At 41.4% G+C, this 25,292-nt stretch overlaps 3 protein-coding genes across 3 annotated transcripts; 2 read left to right on the top strand and 1 right to left on the bottom strand.

Annotated features, from left to right (window-relative positions):
- Positions 1–1,195: 1,195 nt before the first annotated feature.
- Positions 1,196–7,948, bottom strand: nup85 (nucleoporin 85; the record flags this gene model as incomplete). Its single annotated transcript, XM_080857129.1, has 19 exons — positions 7,809–7,948; positions 7,293–7,386; positions 7,039–7,201; positions 6,867–6,937; positions 6,665–6,708; positions 6,447–6,516; positions 6,131–6,252; positions 5,877–6,011; positions 5,292–5,414; positions 4,880–5,011; positions 4,619–4,725; positions 4,336–4,419; positions 4,164–4,229; positions 3,524–3,675; positions 3,093–3,210; positions 2,873–2,973; positions 2,464–2,615; positions 2,266–2,361; positions 1,196–1,294 (listed from the first exon to the last, which is right to left on the bottom strand). Exons 1-19 carry the CDS (start codon positions 7,839–7,841, stop codon positions 1,196–1,198), a joined length of 1,962 nt encoding a protein of 653 aa, XP_080713255.1. The 5' UTR covers positions 7,842–7,948.
- A 1,016-nt stretch (positions 7,949–8,964) lies between these two features.
- LOC308379496 (small ubiquitin-related modifier 2) lies at positions 8,965–14,072 on the top strand. The gene is made up of 4 exons (XM_080856657.1): positions 8,965–9,030; positions 9,943–10,074; positions 11,891–11,962; positions 12,348–14,072. Exons 1-4 carry the CDS (start codon positions 9,010–9,012, stop codon positions 12,408–12,410), a joined length of 288 nt encoding a protein of 95 aa, XP_080712783.1. The 5' UTR covers positions 8,965–9,009; the 3' UTR covers positions 12,411–14,072.
- A 1,757-nt stretch (positions 14,073–15,829) lies between these two features.
- jpt1b (Jupiter microtubule associated homolog 1b) lies at positions 15,830–22,308 on the top strand. The gene is made up of 5 exons (XM_080856656.1): positions 15,830–15,984; positions 18,114–18,253; positions 20,040–20,176; positions 20,916–20,943; positions 21,800–22,308. Exons 1-5 carry the CDS (start codon positions 15,929–15,931, stop codon positions 21,922–21,924), a joined length of 486 nt encoding a protein of 161 aa, XP_080712782.1. The 5' UTR covers positions 15,830–15,928; the 3' UTR covers positions 21,925–22,308.
- Positions 22,309–25,292: the final 2,984 nt, after the last annotated feature.

Genomic DNA, 25,292 nt, shown 5'->3' with positions numbered 1-25,292 from the left:
AAGATGGTTGACATTAATATTTAGGGAAAAAGTTAGAATTTAAAATATTGAACGAAAAAAACAGGAGAACACCCTCATGTCATACTAGGCCTACCCAGTTAGTATACAGCCAATGATGGATGGAAAACTATTTTCTACCACAGGTACAGTCCATACATCTTATGAAGAAAGTAGTCATTTGAGTGTGGCATTGATCAGAGGCTTATCACCAGATCCTATTCATGCTTTCTTATCACACATAGGGGCAGATGTATGTACGTGTGCGCAGCGTAAACAGTGACTCGGCCAGTCCGCAGAAGGCGCAATCAACACCATGTCACCGCCCTCTAACCGTATGGGCAACGCCTGAAACCGAACGGTATCATTCAACCACGGGTGCAATTGAATGCAATCATGGAATCCCTGACCAACTTAAAAAAAAAAAAAAAAAGGACTTCGATGACACCGTATTTCCATGTATATCCAAAAGATAATACAGGGTAATAATTATACACTACTTACAAAAAAACTCCACTATTTGTGCAGCTATAACAAATACATCATGAAACTGGCATCTGTAGTGAAGTGAGACAGCGACGGCAAGATCTAAAAAGGTTAACTAAAGCAAAAGTTGCTTTTAACGTGGTACAAATTAATAAACTGGGGCTCAGACTGATTGAATCCTTTCTGGAAGTTTCGGGCGCTAACGTGTTCGTACATCTGCCCCATGGTGTCAGCCATCATCAGTAGCATTATCAGGTTAAGCAGGTTGGAAAGGACTATTTATTACCTGTTTAACCCCCATATTGCGTTAAATAAAGGCAACTTTATGGTGCATTTACCGTCATCCATCTAATGTACCAAGGGATCGCACTGGCTTTGATCAGGTAGCTTTTCAAAGTATTTGGTGTCGATAATTACATTTTGACACACACAACTCCATATAAATAGATAGATTTTAAATAGATTATGTGTGATGTTGCTGGTGTTTAACATTCTATGTGCAATCTGTTTTGTTTGCATGAGGAATTAAAGCAGTGCTTTTAAAAAAAGTCTCCATGCAGTCTCTTACAAATGTATAAAACATTGTGCATTTTTATTATAAAGGAAATGTCGCAATTTCAGCCCTTATTATCTATATACACAAGTACAGTACAAAAAAAAACAAACAAACATACAAATAACAGACACACCGCTGCCTGAACTTCAGCCGGCTTCAGACCTCCACTGTTCCCTCTTTCACAATTGCCATGGCGAGGTTCCGAGCCAACGCCAACCTGAGGAGCTCAATCTTTGTCGTCTCAAGGTCTTCCTCCTAAAAAAACACCCAAAAAACATTTTTAACAGTGCTATAATAATTAAGTAGTCTTCAGATGACAGCTGGCTGGAGCTAAAGAGCCGGTGAGTGCTCTCTTCGATTTGATTCTGGTCTGCTCTGAACACAGCTCCTCACTTAAGGCCCGTGGAAATAAAAAAATGTAGTCAAATTATGTTTCATTTGGAGTTTTATTCATTTATTTTTTATTATGATTTTTTTATTATCATATGTTCAATCAAAAAAAAAATGCGAAATAGGCTACTACGCTTTTACACACATTTGTTTTATTCGTCTCTGTGAAAGATATATTCTAGTATAACCCATAAGACTACAAAGAACATTTAATTTACTATCATTTTCAATAAAAAAAAAAAGTCAATCATTTAAGGGAGGACCACCTTCCGGTTTCCAGTTACAAGACTTCCACTGAGTCAGTAACTGTGTTATGATAGTCTACATGTATATTTTATGCCTTGTTATGCTATGAATTTAGATGATGCCCCAATGGGCAGTTTTAGTCTCCTGTACCAGTCTACAACGAGGGACTGTATTTCCTGTTCAGTTCACAATGCATATGGATGCGTCAGTTAACCATCAATGTGTCAAACTCTGCATTTCTTTTAAAACCATGCAAGAGGTTGATATGAGATGTACCAAGTTGTTGTTTCGTTCACTCACGGACAACATTTTTGCCTATAACGCCATTGACTGTATATGTCTCCCGTAATTTTATTTGAAATCGAAGATATCCATTTTCCCATCACGGAAATCATAGGGCCCTACACATTAAACTCAAACATGCAGTCCAATTTCTGAGAAATTATATGAATCTATGGAGAGTGGCCTAGTTAACCATCACCAAGCCAGGCTATTTTTAGGGTAGGCAGAGGTAAATTAATTGGCACGAAGGCTCTAGAGTTATTCATGTCGAGCTCCAGTGAAACATGATCGGTGGCCAGCCTGCTCACCTGCATGGGTCGGTCAGGGTTTGGCTGGGCCTTTCCAGAGGTCAGCTCCTCCAAGCAGAACATAAGCTCATGTGTTTGGTCCACTGAGAAGATCACCTGCGCAATAAAAAACAGGAAAAAAAATCATCACAGGGTGGTCAGAAGAACAACCACGACAGTCAAAGCAAAGGCACAGAAGGCAAAGGTGTCTATACCAACCTCCTTCTGTTCAAGCAGAGGCAGGGCATCGATAAGCAGGGTCATCCAGAAGCTCTGAGGGGCTATCTTAGCAGTCATGAGGGACAACAGGAGCTTGGCGGCCTCCGTGAAGCGCTTCTCTCCATACAGCCGGTGGAACTCTCGGTACTTACCTACACATATCAGAGCAGCACATAATCACGTGTTAATGCTTCAACCACGAAATACTATGCAGCTCTTCGATATGAACTCAGCTTATAATGTGACATTTTAAGGGTACTCTATTTGAGACCAGTAGGGTGCACAAACGATGCTGAAGACTGCAGAGGTAAACAGAGAGAATGAATGAATGCATTTCTGAAGTGGTTTGCCATTCTGTATTTCCCATCTTTTTCCTCTCTCTATGCCCTGGCCATGCCTCAGTGCCTACCAAGGAAGGTCAGCCTGTCACTCAGCAGCATAGCTGGCCCCAGGTTGTCAATCAGGTCCAGGTCGGAGAACGTCCCACGGGAGCAGTAGTCCTGAAGGAACCTGAGGGTGTAAATCACAGTCAGTGAGTTCTCACTCCTGAGGGAACATGTATGCTATACATGACCAGCCCCATCTGTGCTAGCGGAGAGTGAAGGTGAGAAGTGTCAGGGTGTTTGGACCTTTCTGAAATGAGCGTGGCGAAGGCAGCGTCTTTGGCCCGGATGCTCCAGGACAGGGCAGAGCCAAGTCGGTTGTTCCGGAGCGCCCGCTTGGCCATGATCTTACAGATGCTCCGCACTACAACACAGACCCGGTCAAAAATCAGAACAACACACACCTTTTAAATACACGTGGAGCATATGCAACGTGCTAGTTTGTCATTTGTCAACACTTGTATTGTCAGGGATTCGTCAACTTGTCATGAACACAAAACCTGTTTTAGAGTAGGAGACACAAAAAAATCTTTACACATGCTTTAAAGGCTGTTGACACCCCAGTTAGTAAATACGTGCTCTGAAGACAATAGCGTATCAAAAGAGATCCCACTCCATGCTGTGACGACACTGCTCTATGGGAGGTGAGTGAGATGAGTGCACTGGCTGAGACTCACCCTGCTCGTTCATCTGCCTCTTCTCACAGATACGCAGCACCTTCAGGGCCTTCCGCTCCGTGTCCAGGGGTACACGCTCAATCAGCAGCTCCAGGTACACCCGCCCAAAGCCCTGGCAGTGGTCGAAATAGTCCACCGCCAGCTGCCACAGACTGGTACAGGCAAAGCACATTATTCAGCCTTATGCTTACACTGGTCGGTTATAACATGACCTGAAAACCTGAACGGTGTGATTTACAAAATGCTAATAATAGCAGAATTAGCCAAATAAGTGTTTCAACTTAACAGACACATCCAAACTGATGGAAATGCAAAGAAATTATAATAGCGGACAGACATAAACAATGGCTTCCAGTCGGTCACAAGAATAGAAAACCTGAGAATTATACCTGTCTGTCAGTGAATATGCTCTTGGCTGTGCAGATAGAGAGATTAGTTGCAACCCCATTTTTAGAGGTCTGGATATTGGATAGAGGTATGGGGTTTGCTGATGTGAAGCCTAATTGAAATGACCCCCATCCCCCCAACACATACTTTACCCAGGGGATGTGCTTCTGCTGACTGTACCCATAGCCTTCCAGACACGAACGCCGAATACACTGATTTGTGTTTAGATGCTGAGCTAGTTCAAGGCACCCACCTGTGATGTGTGAACAGACCAGAAGCGTACTCCAGGAGCAGAAACTCCCTCAGGTTGGAGCCGAAGCTGAAGACAAACACACAGACAAAGGATGTATCTGTCATCAGGAACTTATTTGGACGATGTGTTGCTATGAATCTGAAGTGTGAGACTGGCTGACAGAGGCACATACTGTAGGTTGTGAGACTGCAGTAGCTTGCAGTGATCCAATAGGTCAGTTAAGTGGGCCACAAACCACCAGTTGTTGAGAGCAATGCTGAAAGCAAATACACAGGGAAATATTCAAAAACTAGTCTGTGTCAGAATAACTGCTTTACACCATTTACCCAAGAGAGACAACAACAGCAATACTAGTTGGATGTAGCATTACTTAGCATTAATAGCATTGCTTTGACAAGATTTGGCAGTTCATTTAATGGTTCCCTTCAGTGTGTTAGTTAAATGTGAGGGCCTACCTGCAGTCCTTTATGACCTGGTGAAGGTCAAACTCAAAAGCTGCAAGAAGAATACTGTCCAGGGGCTCAGGGGGACTCCGGGAGTCCAGAAACCTGTCCATGCACATCTGAAAAACACAAAATGCGGAATCACTCCCATTCTCACTCACTCACTCACATTCACTCCCTCACTCCCTCACTCACTCACTCACACCCAACTCCATTGAACCTCAAACATCATGGGGCACTGTTCTTCCTCAGACTCAGAGAGGGGGGGCGCACCTGTGCGTAGTAGTGTAGGTCGATGGGCTTGACTGTGGGGTGAGTGTAGAGTAGTCTGGTCACCACGTAGTGATACCAGGTGCTCAGCAGCTCCTTGTGCTCCAGGAGCGTGTCATCATCACCCACCAGGATCTGAAGATCAGTGTTTATACACACAGGGTATTCAATAATAAACTCTAGTTCACTGCCTAATCAGTATACATCCACACAGGGTATTCAATAATAAACTCTACTTCACTGCCTAATCAGTATATCCACACAGGGTCTTTCATTAATAAACTCTACTTCACTGCCTAATCAGTATATATCCACACAGGGTCTTACATTAATAAACTCCACTTCACTGCCTAATGGTTGACCTGATGATAAACCTGACCTGGTACTCTGTGAACAACATTTTGACAGTCCTCACCTTACAAATGGTCTCCAGGTGGGGGTTGCTGGCAAAGGAGCTATCCTGCAAGCAGGCGTCACACTCCTCATGCCACTGCCTCCACTTCACCTCGAACTCTGTCAGCGTCTGTGTGCTGCTGGGCTACAAGGGAAAGGGGACCACATCTATAAGTGCTGTGTCAGTAAACTAAAGTCATTAAACTATAATAACTGTAGTGGTCCACGATACTTGATTTCCTGGAGGGAATTAAAGCCAAGCTCTATTGACCTAGAAACAAGAGATGTTCTGATGCTTAAACATGTGCCACAAGGTGCATTCAGATGTCTTTCAGTTAGAGAGCCTTTACAAAATCCTTGACAGGCGCAAACTAATAAATACAATTTTTTAAATCTATAATGATTAAAATCTATAAAGTAAACTAATCAAGACCTTCAAGAATTAACAGCATTAACAAGAGCCTACGTAGGAGTCTAACGTTGATTTAAAAAAAAAAAAAAAAAAAAGCTGCAACCATATTCCCAACCTGATATCCCTAAATATCTAAACAGTCTGATCCTGTGTTGTAACATCTATCAGTTGGCATGAAGCCTTGTGGGTGCTTACGTTGTAAATGGGCATCTTCAGAAGTAGGTTGTCCATGCGTTTGAACATGGTCTGGGCAGCGGGATGCAGTGCGGCCTGTTTGGCTAGCATAGACCGAGCCTCCTCCATCCTCCCCTGCAGCACAAAGCTAATTACCTGGAAGGGGTGAAAGACAGAGATGCTGAGACACCATAGTACCAGTGCACTGCCATCAGTCTACAGACCAGTAGATATACTGTAGCTCAGGCAGGATGAGCAGCAGGAGAGCCACGTACCACATCCCAGAAAAACTGGTGGCGAGTGGGACTCTCACAGCGCAGGACGTCCCTGGCCTTCTCATCCACCTCCGCTTTGTGGAGCCGCACCCAGTCCAACAGATGCAGCAGCAAGGAGCCGGCTGGGGAAACACAGAGAAACACTCGATAGGATTCAGAACGAGACTTTCAAAGATGTCAGCTCAACCCAGTTAATAAACACAATTCAAACCATAACATTAGCCCAGCATTACTTCTGGATGGCAAATGGCTCACATGGTCTTTGTAACTAAGGAGAGATAAGTCGCTGCACCAGGGGTAAAGATATGAACTCTACCTGGAGCGGCGTCAATGAACAGCACCTCACAGAGGTTCCATATGAGTTCCACAGCCAAAAGAATAGACACCTGCAATGGAAAGAGAATCTTTGTTGGTAAGCTACCACTAATGAGATATTTGTGGGGTCATTTATGTAAGAGAATTTATGTAGAGAAAATGTAGCAGCATCTCATGTCCACATGCTTGCAGTGCTGTACAGGGAAATCAGTTCCATACCTGGTTGCCATACTGTGCAGCAAGTGCAATGTCTCGCGTTGACACTAGAGAGGAGAGCAGAGAGAGGGAGACTGATTCATGGTAGAAGTGAGACAAAACAAATGTATTTTTTCACAAAATATTAAAACAATTGTCAAGTCAAACTATTTGCATAAAGAGGCTTTGCAATGGGGTCCACATACTAGAACAGTGGAAGAGATACCTGCAATTTGTTGGAGCTCTTCCATGCAGGCCCTTATAACCGACCTATAGTTTTTACTGATACTGACAAATCTGCGGGAAAATGAATAACAACACAGCAAATTAATGACATTTACTCAATTTGAAAACACACTGGAAGAAATACAAACAAGCGAAATGTAAATTGGTCTTACTGGGGCTTTTTGTTTTTGCTTGGTAAATCATCTCTGATATTCTGTAGTCCAACAAAGATGTGATGGGACTCATTGAAAAGCTTGCGCAAAATTGGGGAATATATGTCCTCATCTTTCCTCACCACCTGGACATCTTGACAGCTCGGTCCCAGTGGTTGTTGCCCTGTCATATAGTCAGCACAAATGTTTTTAAAAAGAAACCTTTACACAGCCTGACAACACAGTCTGCACAGGGCTCTCAGTATCTGCCTCACCTGCGGCTTTGTGACTTGTCTCATACACTAGGATGTCTCCGGGTCCCCATACGAAGCCAAGGTGGTTTTGTTGCGAGTTTACTCCTGGGATGAACTGCAAAAAGATGTTTGTATTGACATGTGCACACAACCGGTTGACACTTATGTACAATGGCTGAATATGCGACACTTATCATTCGACGAAAAGGATTGCGTTAATTCCGATCAAACAAACGAAAGTTTACAAACGAATAAATTAGCCAGCTACCATCAGACGGCCTAGCTGGCATAAGTAACTCATCAGTGATAGCATGCCCATATTTGCTTTTCAGAAAACTTCTCCTCCTGCCGTTCCAAACTAAAGTTTCATTGCAGGCTACACAAGAATTGTAGAATCACATCTTATACATTGTAACTCAAACAGTTAGTGGTGAGTTACTATTTAACACGGGCTAATGTTAGTTAGCAGCACGTTAAGATAAGGCAAATGTTTAACAATGAATTGATGGACATAAGAAAGCTGATATTAGTACTTACAGTAATTGTTGGTTCTACATCTACCTCCTCCATTTAGTCAATATGGTCAAAAATACTTGGGGAAATAAGATCTCTTGTACTGCGAATGGGCAAGAATTATGTCAAATTCACTGCGGGAGTGGGCTCTGGTGAGCACGAACTAGCCGCCTCAACTAGAAGGACCTCAAGTAGTAGGTCTCAATGCCTGAACAAAATTAAATACGGCATTTTTTTTCTCTAAATCTCTCGCCAATACATCAATTTTTTTTAGTATGAGTGGCATAAATAGAGCCAACAGCCAATGACAAAAAATACCGCTATACACTATCATTATAGGTAATTATAAACTGCTATTTCGACAAAAATAATTCCCAGTGGTATTCACAGGCTACTAATTTCATGTATAACAAAACGCACTGGAGAATGTTAAATTATATTATTTGGAGTGGTTATCCTTCATCCTAAACATACGAATGTTAACTTGCCATACAGATGGATGTTACATTATTCATTCAAATTGTAGGAGGTGCTTAGTTGAGAACATTTCATAAAATAAAAAAGTGTGAATTTTGTTTTCAAATAGTCTATTGAAGCCTGTGGGGGGGGGGGGGGGGGGGGGTTGTTAACTAAATGCCTCTTGGCCAGGTCATAAACAAGATGGCTACAGAAACAAGATGGCCTTGTAGTGGTTGTTACCTGTGACCTGCTTCATTCCAATCAAATGGTGTTAACATTGTGTTAACATTTACATGATTCCATGTAACAGTGTAACAATACAAAAATATAATATGAAGGTCAAAAATATTTTGTCAACAATCTTTAGTAGGGCCTTTACCGATTTGTTCAATGACATGTTATTCATAAAACATGGAATGTGATGCGCGTGCACGTGAAGAGCCCGAACAAACCACACCTCCTGGGTGACATCACAGACTCATAAAAACACACCCAAAACAGCTCCTTTACAGTTTTGAGATACTTAAATTGCAGTTCAATATTGGAATGCAGGTAGAGTGATGGCTAGTCTTTTCATGAGTGAGACTGAAGCTACATTGGATGGGATTCAAAATGGACTTTAGGCATAAAATCATAATTTGGTAAAGAATGCGCGTGTCTTCGTGAACGCGCACGCAAGACCGGCTTTAAATTGCCGCGCGTGTGTGCGCGCGCACGTAGACTCTTTGTGTGGCAGCGTAGAGAAGCCCAAATACAATTAGCTACCATGGCCGACGAAAAGCCCAAGGTGAGTTAATTTTTATTTGTCGTGCTGTTTAACTTTTACTTATTAAATGCAATATACAGGAAATCAAATTATACTTCTAGCAGGTCTTTGGGAGGGAGTTATTCCGCTTAGTGGATAAATACTGCAACTACTCCTTTGGAAACACCGGAAGAAATGTGAACGCGCTTGTAAAGGCGCGCAGTTAGCATTTTAGCTAGCTTTTCTGTTGTAGGAAACAAGCTAATGATAATTGAATAGCCTCAGGAATATCTCTAAGTAATGTGTGAACGACATATGGGGAAATGCAAATATAATATCCCAACATTAGCAAAGTCAATGTCTTATGTATGTTAATTTGTCACCCCTTAACTCTCACTTAGTGAATTGTAAAGTGTTTTAAGATGTAAACTGACAAAGCTAGCCAGCTTGCTTGCTAAATTGAAGCCAGTCAGCCAAGATTGTGTAATATAGCGTTAGCCAACATGAGTGCTTCACTTCACTGTCCGACTTTATGGCGTTAGTCATTTGCACTCGTCTTGTTACATAGAAGGCGTCTGGATTATTTAGTCGTTCGTTATCCTAAGAAAACATGAAGATGAAGTGTTAAATGTTGTTATTAAATAGAACGTGTTAGAAGTGGGTGGTATTGTCCAGATGTTTGTTTATAAGCAGTAGTCCATGCTCTGCGCGGCGTAGCAGAGTCTAAATAATGAAGCTGCTATACTAATATGAAACAGTCTGCTTTCTTAAGTCACGCGTCTCCGATATTATTTTGCCAATGGATAGGTTTTTTATGCTGACCAGAGCTAATTTAAAATACATGTAGAGTTGGAATGTAAGAATGGCAAGTTGCGACTGTTAGTGTCATTGGGGAAAGCATCTGGTGTCCCAGTTGCATTGCATTTGACACGTGTGAATGCTTGTATTTTGCAGGAGGGAGTGAAGACAGAAAATAATGAACACATCAATCTGAAGGTGGCTGGACAGGATGGCTCAGTAGTGCAGTTCAAAATCAAGAGACACACACCACTCAGTAAACTGATGAAGGCATACTGTGAAAGACAGGTTAGTTCCTTTGAATCTGATTCTCAGGGTACACCCTTCTATGCAGGGCCGGATTAACAATTTTCTGTGCCCTGGGCAACAAGGCTCAAGGCCCCCTTGAATGTTTCAATTATCTTGACAGCAAACAGCTAGGTAGGCCTTAGAACATTTTAAAAATGCAAAAATGTGAAATTATCACCAACCATGAAGCAGGCAATTAGTGTGTTTTTAGTAAAAGTAAACCATTGGCTACACTGTTGCATGTAATTTCAAAGTCAAGATCATGTTTATTGTATCACAATTCAACATTTGATGTTGATCACTTCACTACTATATATCCTTATTATTTTTATTTAAACAAATGGACCTTACAACTGGCCTCCCTTAAAGACTGAGCTCATGACTACACAAACAATTATGAGGCCTAATGACCTATCTTTACTTTTAAAACTTCTCTCATTAACACTAGGGGTGGGCGATATGGGCAAAAAAGAATATCTCGTAATTTTTTTTTCATTTTGACCATAACGATAATTAGACGATATTTAAAACAAATGTGATTGGAATTCTCAGAGTTATACCTTCTTGGAAATTACAATAATGGGCACAATGTTTAAGGAAAACACTTCTTTATTGTCTTTAAACAAAAATAACTTAATTGAACTGCAATGCAGAAATATTGAACTCTTGAAATAAAGTGCTCCATGCATCCATGAGAATTATTGCACATCAACAGCAGTGATTATGGCCTTATTAAACTTAAAATTCTGACCCGGATTGTACAAAAATACAAATACATGAGCATTCGAGCATGGATTGGGACGATTTTTTCTGTCCGAGCCCGGCCCGGTCCGACAGAATAGTAACCGAGCCCGGACCCAGTCCGACAGGCATTAAAATATTAGTTTTTTTCGAATCCGAACCGAGCCAGAAGGAATCAATCTCAACTGTTCATAGTACTAATGCCACATTGACGTACGTTTTTTTTAATGAATAGCCTGGCTTTATTAAACTGAGGAATCAACAGTTAAATGCTCTCTCACACAAACAAGTGCTGTTAAACGCACAAGCGTGCACAATAAGGCCAATAAGTATATTTAAATCAAATGATTGACATTGCAAGAACGTTTAGTAAAATGGTGCGGCTCCTTTCAGAAGAGCACGTACAGGGAGGGAGAATGGTGACGCATTGTTTGGATGCAGCGACAAAGATTTATGTGCTGTAACAGTGTTAACCAGTATGTGAGTAACGTGAGTTCTAATAAAGCATAGCGTGTGTAATGTGTAGCTATTTCATTCCTTTTGCTAAACTTTCCTGCTGTCTGTATTTACTAACCAGCAGCAGACGTAACGGAAAGGGAATTAACCCAAAGTTGAAAACATGTAGGCTAATCTACTTCGGCCGTGGAGCATTTTACTCCCCTGCAATCTCCAACTACAAGACAGCCTCCGACAGCAGGAAAGGTTAACAAACGGAATGAAATAGCTACACATTACACACGCTATGTTTTAATACAACTCACGTTTTATGCTATACCAACGGAGGCACAACAGACATCGCCATGCGCTGCAAGGACTGCGTTCATAACGTGATATTTGTCAACAACGTTGTCAAGGGCCCCTTTGATGTCATGGGCCCTGGGCAAGTGCCCAGTTGCCCTAATGGTTAATCCGGCCTTGCTTCTATGCAATGCTGTATGCATCTCTCTCTCCATTCTTTACCTGCTCACAACCCTGTCACCTGGTGCATGAAAACAACAATATAATTTAATTGTATCAATTAAAAACTGCTGCAAATGTTAAGTTCATATATAAATATATGAGTGTGCTACTTTAGGGTTTGACCATGAGGCAAATTCGCTTCCGGTTTGATGGACAGCCCATAAATGAGACAGACACGCCTTCACAGGTAATTCAATCCAGTGACCAGTCTCACCCACACAGATCACTTATACCATGCCATGCACAAATACTGGAGCTTGAGCAGAAATAACATTTTTAAGGGTAATTTTGTAAAGAGGGTAGATACTCTTCATTCTTTGTTTGAAATTGTGTCCGTAGATTATAACATTTGGCATAATGTATATATACATGTAGTATAACATATACAACATGAGCTCATGACAAAAGTTGGAGGTAGGGAAGAAATATCCATTGGTAGTAGATGTCAATGTGGACTAGGCCTTTATTGACCATTGCAGCTACTGAAAGTGGGGATTTGAAGGTTAGATAAGAATTAAAGCCACTTTTAAGACATTGAAAATACATTAACTGATTTAATGTTTTCTTGACAGCTGGAAATGGAAGATGAAGACACAATTGATGTTTTTCAGCAACAGACAGGAGGCCTCTTCTAAAGGGGTGAAGAATGTCCCTCTTCCCCACCCCTCCACTTGTTCAGCGCCACCTCCTCACTTTTCCCAACATTATGTTCAAACTGAACCCACACTTTAATAGACCATCTCACAATTGAACAGATCTGCTGTTATATATTGGAGCTTTTTTTTCTTCTCCTTTTTGTACATAAATTACTTCTACTAAGCCAATACTACATCAGAAAACTTTACGGTGTATCGCTGAATAATGTTCCAAGCCCAGCATCCTGGCACAGTCTGCTTTTACTAGAAGTTAGATATCAGGTGTTTTGGTGTTTTATACTGTGAGGAGGCCAAGGGGAAGCAAGTAGGCATGGGTTCCTCTGCTGTGTGTCCATGCTTCGTTAGTGTTCCTACTTCAGTCATATGTTTGTCACATTGCCATCTCATTGGATCATTGCATAACAAAAAGCTTCATCTGTACAGTAGTCCTATCCAGCCTTATCTATTATAAGCTATGCTGACAGGTGAAGAGTTAAGTATACATGGGCTTGCTGATCCCTTTGTCCAAACTGCACACCCCACAATGAGCATATATTGCTACATTTGTCTCTGCTGGTCTCTTAATTTAACTTCATACCATGGTATAGCTTGCAAATGCTTTAATTACTGAGGTGGAGGTGGTTGGCGCTATACACACCAAATCCCTTGACTGACAAATTAGGTCAGGCCATTTGCAATACATTTGTGACATTTGCACTATCCTCTTACCCCGAACCAAATCGAAGTTTGTACTGATTTCTGCACTATTACTAAATAGGGCTTCAAATAAGGCAAAGCTGGACATAGAAACAACATTTTGTCGAACTAGTGTTACATTCATTAAATGGGAAACAATGTGATGTGCTATGTAAAAGGCTAGAACACAGGAGGGTGCTTGACGAGGTATGGACGTAATTGGACACAATCATTGCTTACATTGGACAAGAATAAATGATCAAATACACTTTTTGCCATATATACACACATATATATGAATGGAGCTGTAGAACCCTAACTTCTGTTCACAACCATGTATAATTTGGAATGGATAACAATACATGGGCCAGGATTTCTCAGTGACAGTCATTGAATGAATCTGAATCTTATTGGTGGAATGCAACACTGATCAGTAAAAGATCAGTGTGTAGTGGGTGGAGAATGAGTGGTCCCTATACTTAACCCCTCGTAGACAGAAGAGATTTATTTACCAGCACACAGTATTTATATGACATGATGTTATGGAGACAGAACAAAACAACTTTTGATCAAAAAGCTTGTCCAGTCCTTTGTTTGATTTGCTTCCTGACAGTCTTCATGTCATGATTAGCCTTGCAGTGAATTTCAGAAGATTGCATACCGATTTAGAAGCCATAAACTCCTTTAAGTCTGACAGGTGGGAGTTGGGCCGTTTGCTTCATTCCCTGAGCGTAAGAGTGGCTCCTCATCCAAACTTTCTGTTCTGTTTCAGAAGATTTTATATCTTGTTTTTATATATAAATATATATATTGTAACGGTCATGTGTAGTACTGAACTTGTATTAAAGCTGGTTGGATTAGGATAGAAACAAACAAACAAAAAGACTTCAAAGATGTTTAACCCAAGATGAGTATCTGTATTGTGGAATACATTTCTTGTTTAAATAAAGTTATTCATTTTTTAAATCTAATTTTAATTCCTTGACCCGAAAGCTCTTGGTCAGCACAAACATTTGTATCCCTGAGCATAAGGAATATTCTTTAGTTCGTTAGGAAAGATCATCAGAGCTGACCGTTTACTTGAGTTTTGCTTCACTGTTCTTGAGGATTTTGGCTGTGCTGCATGGAGAATTGTCTGTAATATTGTTAAAAGCAATTTGTTGTTTCCCACAAAGAAATAAGTTGCAGGTGCGAAGAAGAAAGCTGAGCAATTTGTCTCGCTTTGAATACAAAAAGGTAGTAAAGTGGGAATAGTGAAAAGGTTAGTGAATTCTCTGATTCAAGAGAATAAAGTTCAAAGTAAAAAAAACAAAGTGGAATGAGAATGAGAAAGTGGGGGGAAATCACCTCAACTATATTGTCTCAGCTTTCTGAGTCGGCAGGTCTGTGTAGCGGCACAGTTGTACGAAATCTCGGGTACCAATGTAATTGCATGCCAAAATATGGGATTCACAACAACAGTAGATACACACAAACACAACAAGAAGGAAGAGCATCATTATAAAAGGTCCACATAGAATAGTTACCAAAATGCCTTCAAATGTATGTTTAACCATGGCCAGAAGCTGCTGTGAGAGTAGTCATACTCTCAGTGACTTCTTTTTGTTTGTATTGGCTTTTTGTGGCATTCCTGTAGTTCCATGACCGCTACATTTAGATTAGAATTTTGGTTTAAGATGAGCTAATCTCATTATGGATTTATTTGCCCTTCATGACATTTGAGGTTGTTTGTTGTTTGAAACAACCCCCACGTAACTCCATAATTATTCAGGTAATTATGTGTCATCAGCGGTTATGCCAGTGCTACAGAAGTGGGGCACCCTTTCAGCGCCCCTCTTTAGTCTTTGGGGGTTGAACTGCTGCACATAGTCCTGCCCCTGAGGAAGGAGGGGGGAATCTTAGGGCCCATGCTGGAAGGGTTACACAGAAATTCCAGTTGGACAGTGACCTAACAAGCGAGTTACTTCGAGAGGTGTGCAATATATGGGGGGAAATTAATTAACTCCAATCTAATAATACATTTAATAATTATGAATTTTCATAATATGAAAAAATGTATATGGTGAGATTAGACATAAGTGAACTTAATACATTTGCACCTGGGTCTGTATCAAATTCAGATCAACATGTGTATAGTCGCTTACTGATACATGTAATTAACAGACATCATCAAATATGCTCATCAGTAACGTTTCTTTTCTTGATTTGGCATAAGGAACATTTATCAGTGAGAATAAGAACATCAATGTGGATCAAACAAAATGACACGTTGCATTATTCATTAGTGAATGTAGATTACTCTTTATGTTAACTATCATAATGAGATATAAGTAGGCTATGTGTATCAGGGGGAGAGGAGGCACCTTGCTGACTGATTTTTGAGTGATAGACATTCTATTGGTAGCGTTCAGCAATCACACATCATATAGCCTATGAACCCTTTTCTGCAATGTTGTAGACATAGGTTAGGCTGCGTTTCATGTCAAATTGCATAGAAGCATCGTTTTGTCGTAATTGCGCCGTGCCTTGCCTTTGGAGAAATGCTCTAGAATGTTTGAGTTTGGTGGCGGGCGTCCTTGAACGACAGGTTATTTATCCAATCGCAGAGGGTATTCCTCAGTTTGAACCAACCAAATAGTCTGGAATTCTGGTGGGCTGGGGCTTTTGTGATGTAGGTTGGAGCAAAGTTACATTACCGTGCTCAGATTACATTTAAGCTGAAGTCGGGTGGAGTCCATGCGGAATTTGAGGAGAACGGATTTGCAGTTTAAAAGCTAGCTAATTCATAGACTAAAGAGCTATACAACGTAGTGATTGACATCATGACAACCACCACCACCTTCCAAGGATTGGAACCGGGTTCAAAAAGTAGTTCCAGGTAAATAAAGAAATTCTGAAACAAACAAAAGAAAATGGTAGCCACAGCTCACGCTATCCTTTGAGTTTGACTCCAGAAGACAAGTACCGTTAACGGTATTGCAAAGTAATTAGCTAAGGATCTTGACTTTCGGTGTATTGAAGTTTTAGGCCTGTTCGTCAGAAAATAGATTTTATATGTTCCGAAGATGAGAAGTGGTTAGGCTTACAACTTAGTCTTTTGCTTTGCCTTATTTTTTATGCAAACCTGATTTAACATCTATTTTTAATGTCAGCTAGCCGGCCTGAAGGACGTTAACGTTACCTTTGTTTGGACAAAGCTGACCATCGGGAAAATTATAACACAGCCAGCGACCGATTTTTTTAAACATTTTTTTTCAAGTGCTACTGTAACCTAACCTGATTCTTTTTTGATCAATGACTTGTGATTTTTTTTCTCGGAACTAAATGAGAAAGTAGTCTATTGCCAGTGGCCAATAAATTAAGATTAATATGACATGTTTTTAAGGTATGGTTTAAACACCCACTGTACTTAGGTAGTTTTTTCAATGAGTTACAGTATGTCTGCTTTGATAACTAGCTAATGAAACCTGGGGTGTAAAACGTTAACTAGCTGGTGATGTCCTGAATATTGCCCATCCTCAGTCCAACTGACCCGTCAATGCTGGCTAACTAATGTTGGCCTGCTAACCTTCGTTTTAGCTACACTCAATGCTCGACTGACATATGACATGTTAGCCTATTTTAATCGAAGAAACCTGGATTATTTGCCGAGTGTTGTTTACATGATCAACAGTTTGAATCTGCTTGAAAATGCCACTGACTCTTTCAACATTTTTTACTTCTGTAAATTATATAATGGGCACAAGTTTTGAGAGTTTTAACCGTAGAGAGTAAAGGTGTTGCCAGTTCTCCTGGTTAACGTTAGTGGGTAAGAATACAAAGATCAAACGTTAGCTAGTCAACACTTTATATTATATTTACGGGACACCCTACCTTATCCTAAATATAACGTTGGTGCAAGCTAACCTAGTGATGTGTCATTTTAGCCATAGGATATTTCAGGTGCCACCGTATCGTCTACTTCATAGATGTATCTTGTTAACTCTAGATATGTTTGTTAGATAAATTAACGTTAACTAATCTGGTAATTGTAGGTGTCTTAACCTTTTCCCCATACTTGGCTTGAGAAACAGCCTTCAGCAGTTGAGATGTAGGTCGAGCAAGCTGACTTGGCTTGCTAACAGAAAGTCATACGCTATTAAAGCTATACCGATAGTTTAATGTTACAGATCCTGTCCGTCTTAAAACTATTGATCGAATATGGATGAAGTCGTCCTGTTATTTTTTGTTGGTTTTGCGAGATGTGTTGCTGTATACAAATATTTGTCGTTACATTGTGGGGTGGGGTCTCGAAAATGGCTTTTTCTGCTTCCCGACTGGAAAAGCTTGAGCTCTCATCTGGTGGATCGACCCGATTTTTTGCATTACTGTTAATCAGGCTTTAAAACAGTTGTTCCCAGTATCACATTGACGATTTTGTACCGTTACTCTTCACATAAATTGATCGACATTGTGATATGGTGGAAAGTTGTGGCATGCCTTATTCGGACAGCTGCGAAGCGTCAGCTGCTGTATTAAAAAAAAGAGGGCTAAGGGGAGGGGTCGCAAAAATGTCCTCTGTCGACTCACCACCATTCAAGTCGCCACGTTTGTCTAATATTCAGTCGGTTCCGAAAGACTGTTACTCTTTCTGTAAATCCATTGTTTTCCGTGTGTGGACGGTATGGAATGATAGCCAGCCTGCGACTAAGCGCTTGGGAATTTCTGATTGGCTGCTGACCAACATGCAGACAGGGGTCGGTTTCAGTCAGTAGGTTGAAACTGTGTGCGTTTGGCGGAGGGGCTTAAGGAAGCAGACCTTCCAGTCAGGGATCCGGCTCAGTAGCTAATGCGGTGTGTTGTCTTGTGCACTATGTGTGCTCACGTACTGGTATGTGTGTATCCTTTTGCAGTGTAACCACTCTGGTATGCCTCTCCCACACAACACTGAAAGGCCGAGCTGGAGACTCAAGGCTGAGCTTTAGGGCTGTGAGATGGGTATTGATCATTGATTATTGGTCTTGACAGGGTTTTGCGACCTCCCGGCGGAGCTTCAAACATAAGCTTCGGCTCAGATGAGGAGAAACCTACCCGGAAGAACAAAATGGTCTCCAACATCTTTGCTGGACCGGATGACCCCCACGCTCACCGCAGGAACAACCCACCTGGTACCCTCACAAACAGAACCCACACCCAATACTCCTAACCTGTATGGCCTGATCTGGTACCTCTGTTTGCTGGTACCTTGGTACCTTTAACTGCTGGTGTTCAAGCATTACACCTTTCCTGTTTTGCCCTTATCTGGCACTCTTGCCCTCCTCTGGTGCCACACTGGTATTCTAATCTTGTTATGATCACATCTACTTCCCCTCTGTCCCCACATACTGTATCTCTCTTCCCACTCAACCTGTCTCTTGCTGCTCTGCAGGTCATCAGGTAGTACTCATCTCTGAACTTCCTGTATGGATCTCAGTTGGCATTTCACAGGCCTTCTGCATTGGTCCTGTAATTATGTCAGCTCTTGTTCTTTTTTATTGTAAAGGGGAGGAGTAGGGAAGTAGTCCTGGAATTAGGTTGAAAGAAGTTTGGTATATAGGAATATTCTTGAGGGTTTGTGTTGTTTTTGTGCAAGAACAGGTAATATTTTGGGGAAGTTCCAGCACACAGGTATTAATTACAGGGTTACAGGCCTTCACTGTAATAAGGAGATGAGCAAACACATACTTGACTGACTTCTACTAATGGTAAGGGTGACGACTGTATAGAGTATAGACTGTCATTTGAGTTTAAATGGGTCTGTGGTAACGGGAAGAGAGCTATGGTTTAGCCTGTTAAAGTAAAGATGGTAAGAGAAGCTGGGAAAAAAGAGGTGTTCTAGTGTCCCCTCTCTTGTACTTATTTGGCTAAAGAGATTTTCTTGGGTGTTTGCTTTGCACATTTGCTTTAGTCATTGCTTCAATTTGCCTTGGCAAGTACGTTGCAGCCTCTCCTTTCCTCCAGGGTTGTGCATATTGACCCCTGTGGCTGCAGAACAGGCAGAAGTCATGTGAGGGATGAGTCTGATACTGTGGAGAAGAAGATAACATACTGACTGGACTTGATGTTGGAGGTAGCATGAAGGAGACGATTGTTTAGCCAGAGCTGCTTCACAATAAGTTAACTTCATTAGTCAAGGGCTGGGTCAATATGTGAATGGGGCCTCTTGTGCATGTTCTCCTCCGTCCTTGTCCTGTGTGTGTATTCCTGTAGGGGGTTGCACCACTTTAAAGACATCAATATGCGGGACAAACTGTACAGTGTCAGCATGAGACAGACAGACAGACAGACAGACAGACAGACAGACAGACAGACAGACAGACAGACAGACAGACAGACAGACAGACAGACAGACAGACAGACAGACAGACAGACAGACAGACAGACAGACAGACAGACAGACAGACAGACAGACAGACAGACAGACAGACAGACAGACAGACAGACAGACAGGGGGTGGGGGGATGGGTGCTTATTTGTTTAGTCTTTAGGTTGCGGTTGTCTGGATAGCGTCTTGGCTGATTTGTGAGCAGTGCTGCACCTCAGGCAGGATGTGGCGTTTGGGAGTTGGATTGGATGAGCACACAACCAGTCATCTTGTTTGTTAGTGGGCTGTTCTGGCTCACAAAGGAAATTAGAGCACTGCAGAAGGGCCCTCTGCAAGATGAATCAGAGACATGCTGAAGTCAACATGACTGGTCTACAGCAGACCATCATAAACGTGTGTGTGTGTGTGTGTGGGCACTTACTGAAGCTTGGCTATGTAGGTTGATTGGATGCGCGTGTGTGTGTGTGTGTGTGTGTGTGTGTGTGTGCGCATAAGAGGGATATTTAAGCTTTAGCATGAGCTGTGCATGTGTCTGCTGTGTTATAAAGTGTCAGTAAACTAAGTGTGTGTGTGTGTGTGTGTGTGTGTAGGAGGGGAGGCCAGTGGGGTTCTGTGTGGAGAGTCGTCCGCTCCGCTGAGGCGCTGCCCCCAATCTCCCATCTACACTGAGCTGGCACCACCACCTGCGCCCGAGCCTGAGCCCTCACCTTCTAGAAACCACGTCAAAGTGAGCAGACATCCTGCCCATTACATGTCCCTCGGGATACATAATGTATCTATCTATCTATCTATCTATCTATCTATCTATTTGCTCCAACCATCAGTGGCCTTGTCTTCACTGGGAGCTGGTTTACACCAGACTGCATTAACTCCTCCAGGATAGCAGGCTGTAAAAGCCCCTAGGCTTTTGAATATTGCAGCAGGTCCCATTGTAATAGCTCTGCCACTGTATAGAATGGGCCTGTTTCACCTGATACAGATCATGTTAATGAGCAAGGTTGAGATGTATATGTGTAGATTCAAACTGTTCTAATGTTTTTGAGTACATTGGCCTGTAGGTGAAGTGATTCCTAATATAACATGTGAGGAAATTCCCTTGTGGACTTTAGTTGATGTGTTTTTTTGGTTTTCAGACAAATGTCCTTGTTTAGTCAAACCACAGTAATTGAACTCCTCGTCTGTGATGTATTTGGATGATGAAACACCCTTGTAGTCCATGAAAGCCCTCGTGGCGTCAATATATTTCATGCTTATAGGACTGTTGTAGATACACTCCTAAAATAAAAACTAAAGTTTGGATAGTTCTAATATTTGTGCCAGGATTCTGAGTAGGCTCTCTGAAATCTGGGTCACACTACCAGCTGGTTCCCTGATCTAAAATGCTGAGATAACATGTGGGTGTCTGGGCATGGTGGTGTCCCTGGTATGAGTTCCCAAAATGACACCGCTCTGACTTTGTTTTTCAGGTTGGAGAGCCACAGCAGCCCAATGATGGTGAGTTTAACATCATCTTTAAATCTGCTCCTTATGATTCTGTCATCATGTTATGTTTGGACTAGATATATTGCAGATGCTATACATGCAGATGCTCCCTTAAAAACTTGCCCTGAATATCTCTGTGAAGTGTCTAATTCGCTGGCACACTGGTGCACATGTCTTGAGCACGAGTAATGTGCTGTCTCAAGATCAGCAGTGAGCTGAACATTCCTTTCTCTAACGACACAGCATGACACCCATTTGAAAATTATTATCCTAATGAAAGCCTTTTTATAGACGACATCACTTCCCTGCATTTCTATGTGTGAAAACGAAAGCAAACCACAAATTTGTGTTCCCATTGAGTAGCCAAATGAACATGTGACTTATCATTTTCATGATTTTAAATAACACCATGCGTAACTTTTTACTGGATGCCTTATTTATTTCTATATAACTTTCTTAAGTCCCTAACTTTTGATCCCTTTTACTTTGACAAGTTCTTTTCCATGTGTGTAAGTAATGTGGAGAAAAAGTTTGATGGGCCAGCTATAGTGTGTGACTTTAGAGCGGAAACTAGAACAGAACGGCAGAGAAGAAGAAAAGAAGTGCAGTCATGACATCACACTGATGTTAACTCAAGCAATACGCACAAATACAGACAGACACTATGGATGGTAGTATTTTTGAAGGGAGGAAATCATTTATTTGATGTCATTGTTAATTTTAGTTTAAGCTGACATTTTTTGCCTGAATTACACACACGCACACACGCACGCACGCACGCACGCACGCACGCACGCACGCACGCACGCACGCACGCACGCACACGCGCACACTGAAGGATCTGACACCAATTGCTCTGTTTCCCTAGAAGTGGAGGAGGACCTGAACGATGAGGCCTCCGAGCGCTCTGGCGCCCCTGCACCTGCACCTGCTGTGGCCCCCACTGGCAGGAGAAACCCCCCCGGAGGGAAGTCCTCCTTCACCCTCGGTTGAGGAGATTCCCAGCAGACTGTTCTTCATTTTCTTTGTTGTTTTCTTTTTTTTATTATGTTATTATCTCTGAATTTTTTTAAAGAATCGCCATGCTTTCCCCGCCCCCCACAGCTCCCCCTCGAGCTCCGGGGATGTGATTGTCCTGCACTCTGTTTTCACATTTTTTCTATCAAAAAAAAAAAGGAGAAAAAAAAAAAGAGCAGAACAGAACTTTGACATGCACTTTATGTTTGTCCTCCCTATCAGCTCGTCCTGCGCAGCACAGTGGGCACAGGTGGCACAGCGGGCACAGCCGCAGCTTGAGCTCCTCTCAGCCTGCCCCTTGTGAACGGAGTCAAGAAAGACAAAAAATGTTGTTGCGCAAAATTTCTAAATACAATAAAGATTGATTATAAAATTGCACTTGTGCGCATTTGCTTTTTACCTCAAGTGTCACATGCGAGGTTTGAAGAATGTTACGGCAAAGAATTCGGTCCCCTGGCATTTGGACTTGCAGCTGTTCCTTTGCCTGTAAACTTTTTTGGCGTGGCGTCTCATAAAATTGGATGGATGGGGGGGGGGGGGGGGGGTTGAAGCTCTTTGTTAAAGCTTAACTACAGTATGCCAAAGACATTCTAATCACCTCATTATAGAATTTTCTGGAAGACTATGTCTGCGATGTTCTTATACTGTATTTCTGTTTGGAGTCCAGAGTTACATTGTTAGGTGAAGGTAACCTGAGTAAAAACCATTGATCTGACCAGTCTAACTTGATTGGCTAAGCAATTTGGTCTGGTAAGACTTCCAACTCCTGGCCCATCTGGTGATTAGAAGGAGGGTCAAAGTTTGCTTTTAATCTTTCTGTAAATCCCAGTCTTTGACCCACTTGTAGTTTATTAAATGACGGACATTACACTAATGACAGGACTTGGGTAGTGGCTATAAGCTTCTTACAGACCAGAGAAGGCCTGCAGAGAACCAGAAGGACCTGAGCTCCTCCAGTAGCAATGGAGATACAGGGAGGGAAACTGGCATGGAAAAAATCACACCTCCTTTTGTCGATCTAAGGTTACAACGCTTCTAGTTGAAGAATTGCATCATCACATTCTGGAACCTAAAGTCTTAAAAGCTACATCAGCTGAAACTGAACACTCCCAGGTGTGGCAAGGCTGTCCCTTTTAGTCTTGAACTAGTGAAGGCTTTTTATTTTATTTATATATATATATATATATATATATATATATATATATAAATAGTGATGGCTAATCAGTCACACACTGCACCATGGAGAAATTCGTTTTTTTAGAAACTGTCTGAAATAACTGGATTTGGCCCAAACTCTGACTGCAGTGACCAAAACCAATGTAGGCCATGGGACTAAACCTTTGCATAATACATATTAAGGGTCAGTAAATTATTCAAAATGCTAAGGAGGTCTCCCACAGAAATAATGACCCTATTGCTGAACTCTCCTGGGTGCGGTCCAAACTCCACCTGCAGTTGGGATGAGAATGAGGTAATGCAGTGGATCCCTCAGTCACCTGCAGGGGGCAGCATTTACATGGATTGGACAATAAGTGCCAAAAAAAAACATTTGTGTGGGTTGAAAGGTCATGACATTGTTTCCAATAGGATATGCTTGAGCCTTTCAATTGATTTGGATCTAATACTGGAATTAGTTCAGAAATGCTAAATGACTTATAAAGGAATTGTTTTGTTGTTTTCATTGTGTAGTGGTGGTGGAATGATGAGGTGGAGACATGAAAAGGATCTTTATGCCACCAAACATTGCTTGACCATGATTGATCTAGGAATGTGTAATGTGCAAAATTATACTGCAATGACACAAAATGTATGTCCAGCTATAGGCCATTAAACATGGAAAAATCAATAAACATACAAGTACATGGGTTCCACCCTGTAAATTCATTTCTTGCTCAGTAATCAATCTGGCTAGTTGCATAACGGGGCTGCGCAGCTCTGGAGATCCTAAAAAAAGGGGATCTAATTCTTTCTTAATTATAGGGGTTGACACACCAAAATGTACTTAGCGTAATGTGTCCGGGCAAGAATGTCTTCAATATACTTCCAAAAAAGTAAAACACACAAACCCACACAAAAAAGATTGTTTCCAAATAATAACATTACTAATCATAACAGCACAACCTCATACTGGGAATGCTGAAGTAAAAAAAAAACACATTAGATTTGCATTTCACATTTCATTGCATTTAATACCACTTGGTATTGGCATATGATCACACAACAGGTGTGGACGTTTTAACATCAATCTCCTTCCTGTTCAAAGGATCAACTCTTCATAGGCACAGTCAGACAATGCCTCAATACAGTCATGTGTTATCCTGAATGATTAGTCAGTATGAAACCTTAGATATAGTATATCAGTTTTCAATAGTGTATTTAACACATAGATTATCATACTACATGTATATAGTTGCATAGATAATTGCTGAACTGACTTGGTATTGCTTTCAAAATATGAATAGGCAATGGCCATGCATGGCAATGACCAAGCATGCATATATAAAACCTGGGTGTCATTTTTAATGAGACCAGTCAGTTTTAAAAGCATACAGTCATTCTTTGGCTATGCTGTTATTGAGCCAGTGGGGAACCAATGTGAATAGAAGTGGATTCTATTGAATTATTTGATGCATTGGAATTAAGTGTTGCAGATTTCTCTAGTCACTGTTATACAGCGCTGCTAAGTCATTGTCTTTGCTTTTGTGTTTTCGAATCTTTCCAACGCTCCGAAGACATTCAGCAGCATATCTTTCAGTTCACATCATGTCGCATTGGCATACATTTATGCTACTCTGCTTCCCCAGATTCCGTTTAGGTTGGAATTCCATTTAACCCCCTACTTGTGGGATGTTGTCAAGTGGCCAGTCAGAATCTTTAAAGAACAACAGCACCCCCTAGAGGATACTGATTAAAATGCAAGTTTCAAACTAAGTGAGCCTCAAGACTTCGAACTGGTGGTACCATTGAAGACAGGTGCTATTATATTAAGGCAATCTGTGTGTCTATATATCTATCTATATATATATATATAATATATGTATAGAAATATGTACATGCAAGGCAAGATCATAATATAGTGATGGAGTTAACTTTCAATCTGTTTTCAACCGGATCAGATTACATTTTCTTTAAATTCCTTCCAAGTTGTACTCATCTACTAGACTAGATCTAACAAATAGTGGTCATATCCACTAAAAGATAACCGTCTATCAAGTCTGACACATTTGGATAATGCAAAGAAGGATAATCTCAGTCTATAGTGTGCATATAGTGTGCTATAGTTTGCTGCAGCCTGAAGTGTACTTTCGTGCAACAGTCTTCTACACCACTGTCATGGAGGAGGG

Source organism: Sprattus sprattus (genome assembly GCF_963457725.1).
Source record: "Sprattus sprattus genome assembly, chromosome: 18".
NCBI classification, from domain to species: Eukaryota; Metazoa; Chordata; class Actinopteri; order Clupeiformes; family Clupeidae; genus Sprattus; species Sprattus sprattus.
Note: the sequence above shows the minus strand (reverse complement) of the source record. Positions and strands in the feature narration are given on the sequence as shown.

Bases quoted from the DNA above. Each gene is read 5' to 3' on its own strand.
- LOC308379496 (XM_080856657.1), top strand. From the start codon at position 9,010: ATGGCCGACGAAAAGCCCAAG. The intron at 9,031-9,942 runs GTGAGTTAATTT...TGTATTTTGCAG, and splicing joins TGGCCGACGAAAAGCCCAAG to GAGGGAGTGAAGACAGAAAA. The intron at 11,963-12,347 runs GTAATTCAATCC...TTTTCTTGACAG, and splicing joins AGACAGACACGCCTTCACAG to CTGGAAATGGAAGATGAAGA.
- jpt1b (XM_080856656.1), top strand. From the start codon at position 15,929: ATGACAACCACCACCACCTTCCAAGGATTGGAACCGGGTTCAAAAAGT. The intron at 18,254-20,039 runs GTACCCTCACAA...GTGTGTGTGTAG, and splicing joins CCGCAGGAACAACCCACCTG to GAGGGGAGGCCAGTGGGGTT. The intron at 20,177-20,915 runs GTGAGCAGACAT...TTTGTTTTTCAG, and splicing joins CTTCTAGAAACCACGTCAAA to GTTGGAGAGCCACAGCAGCC.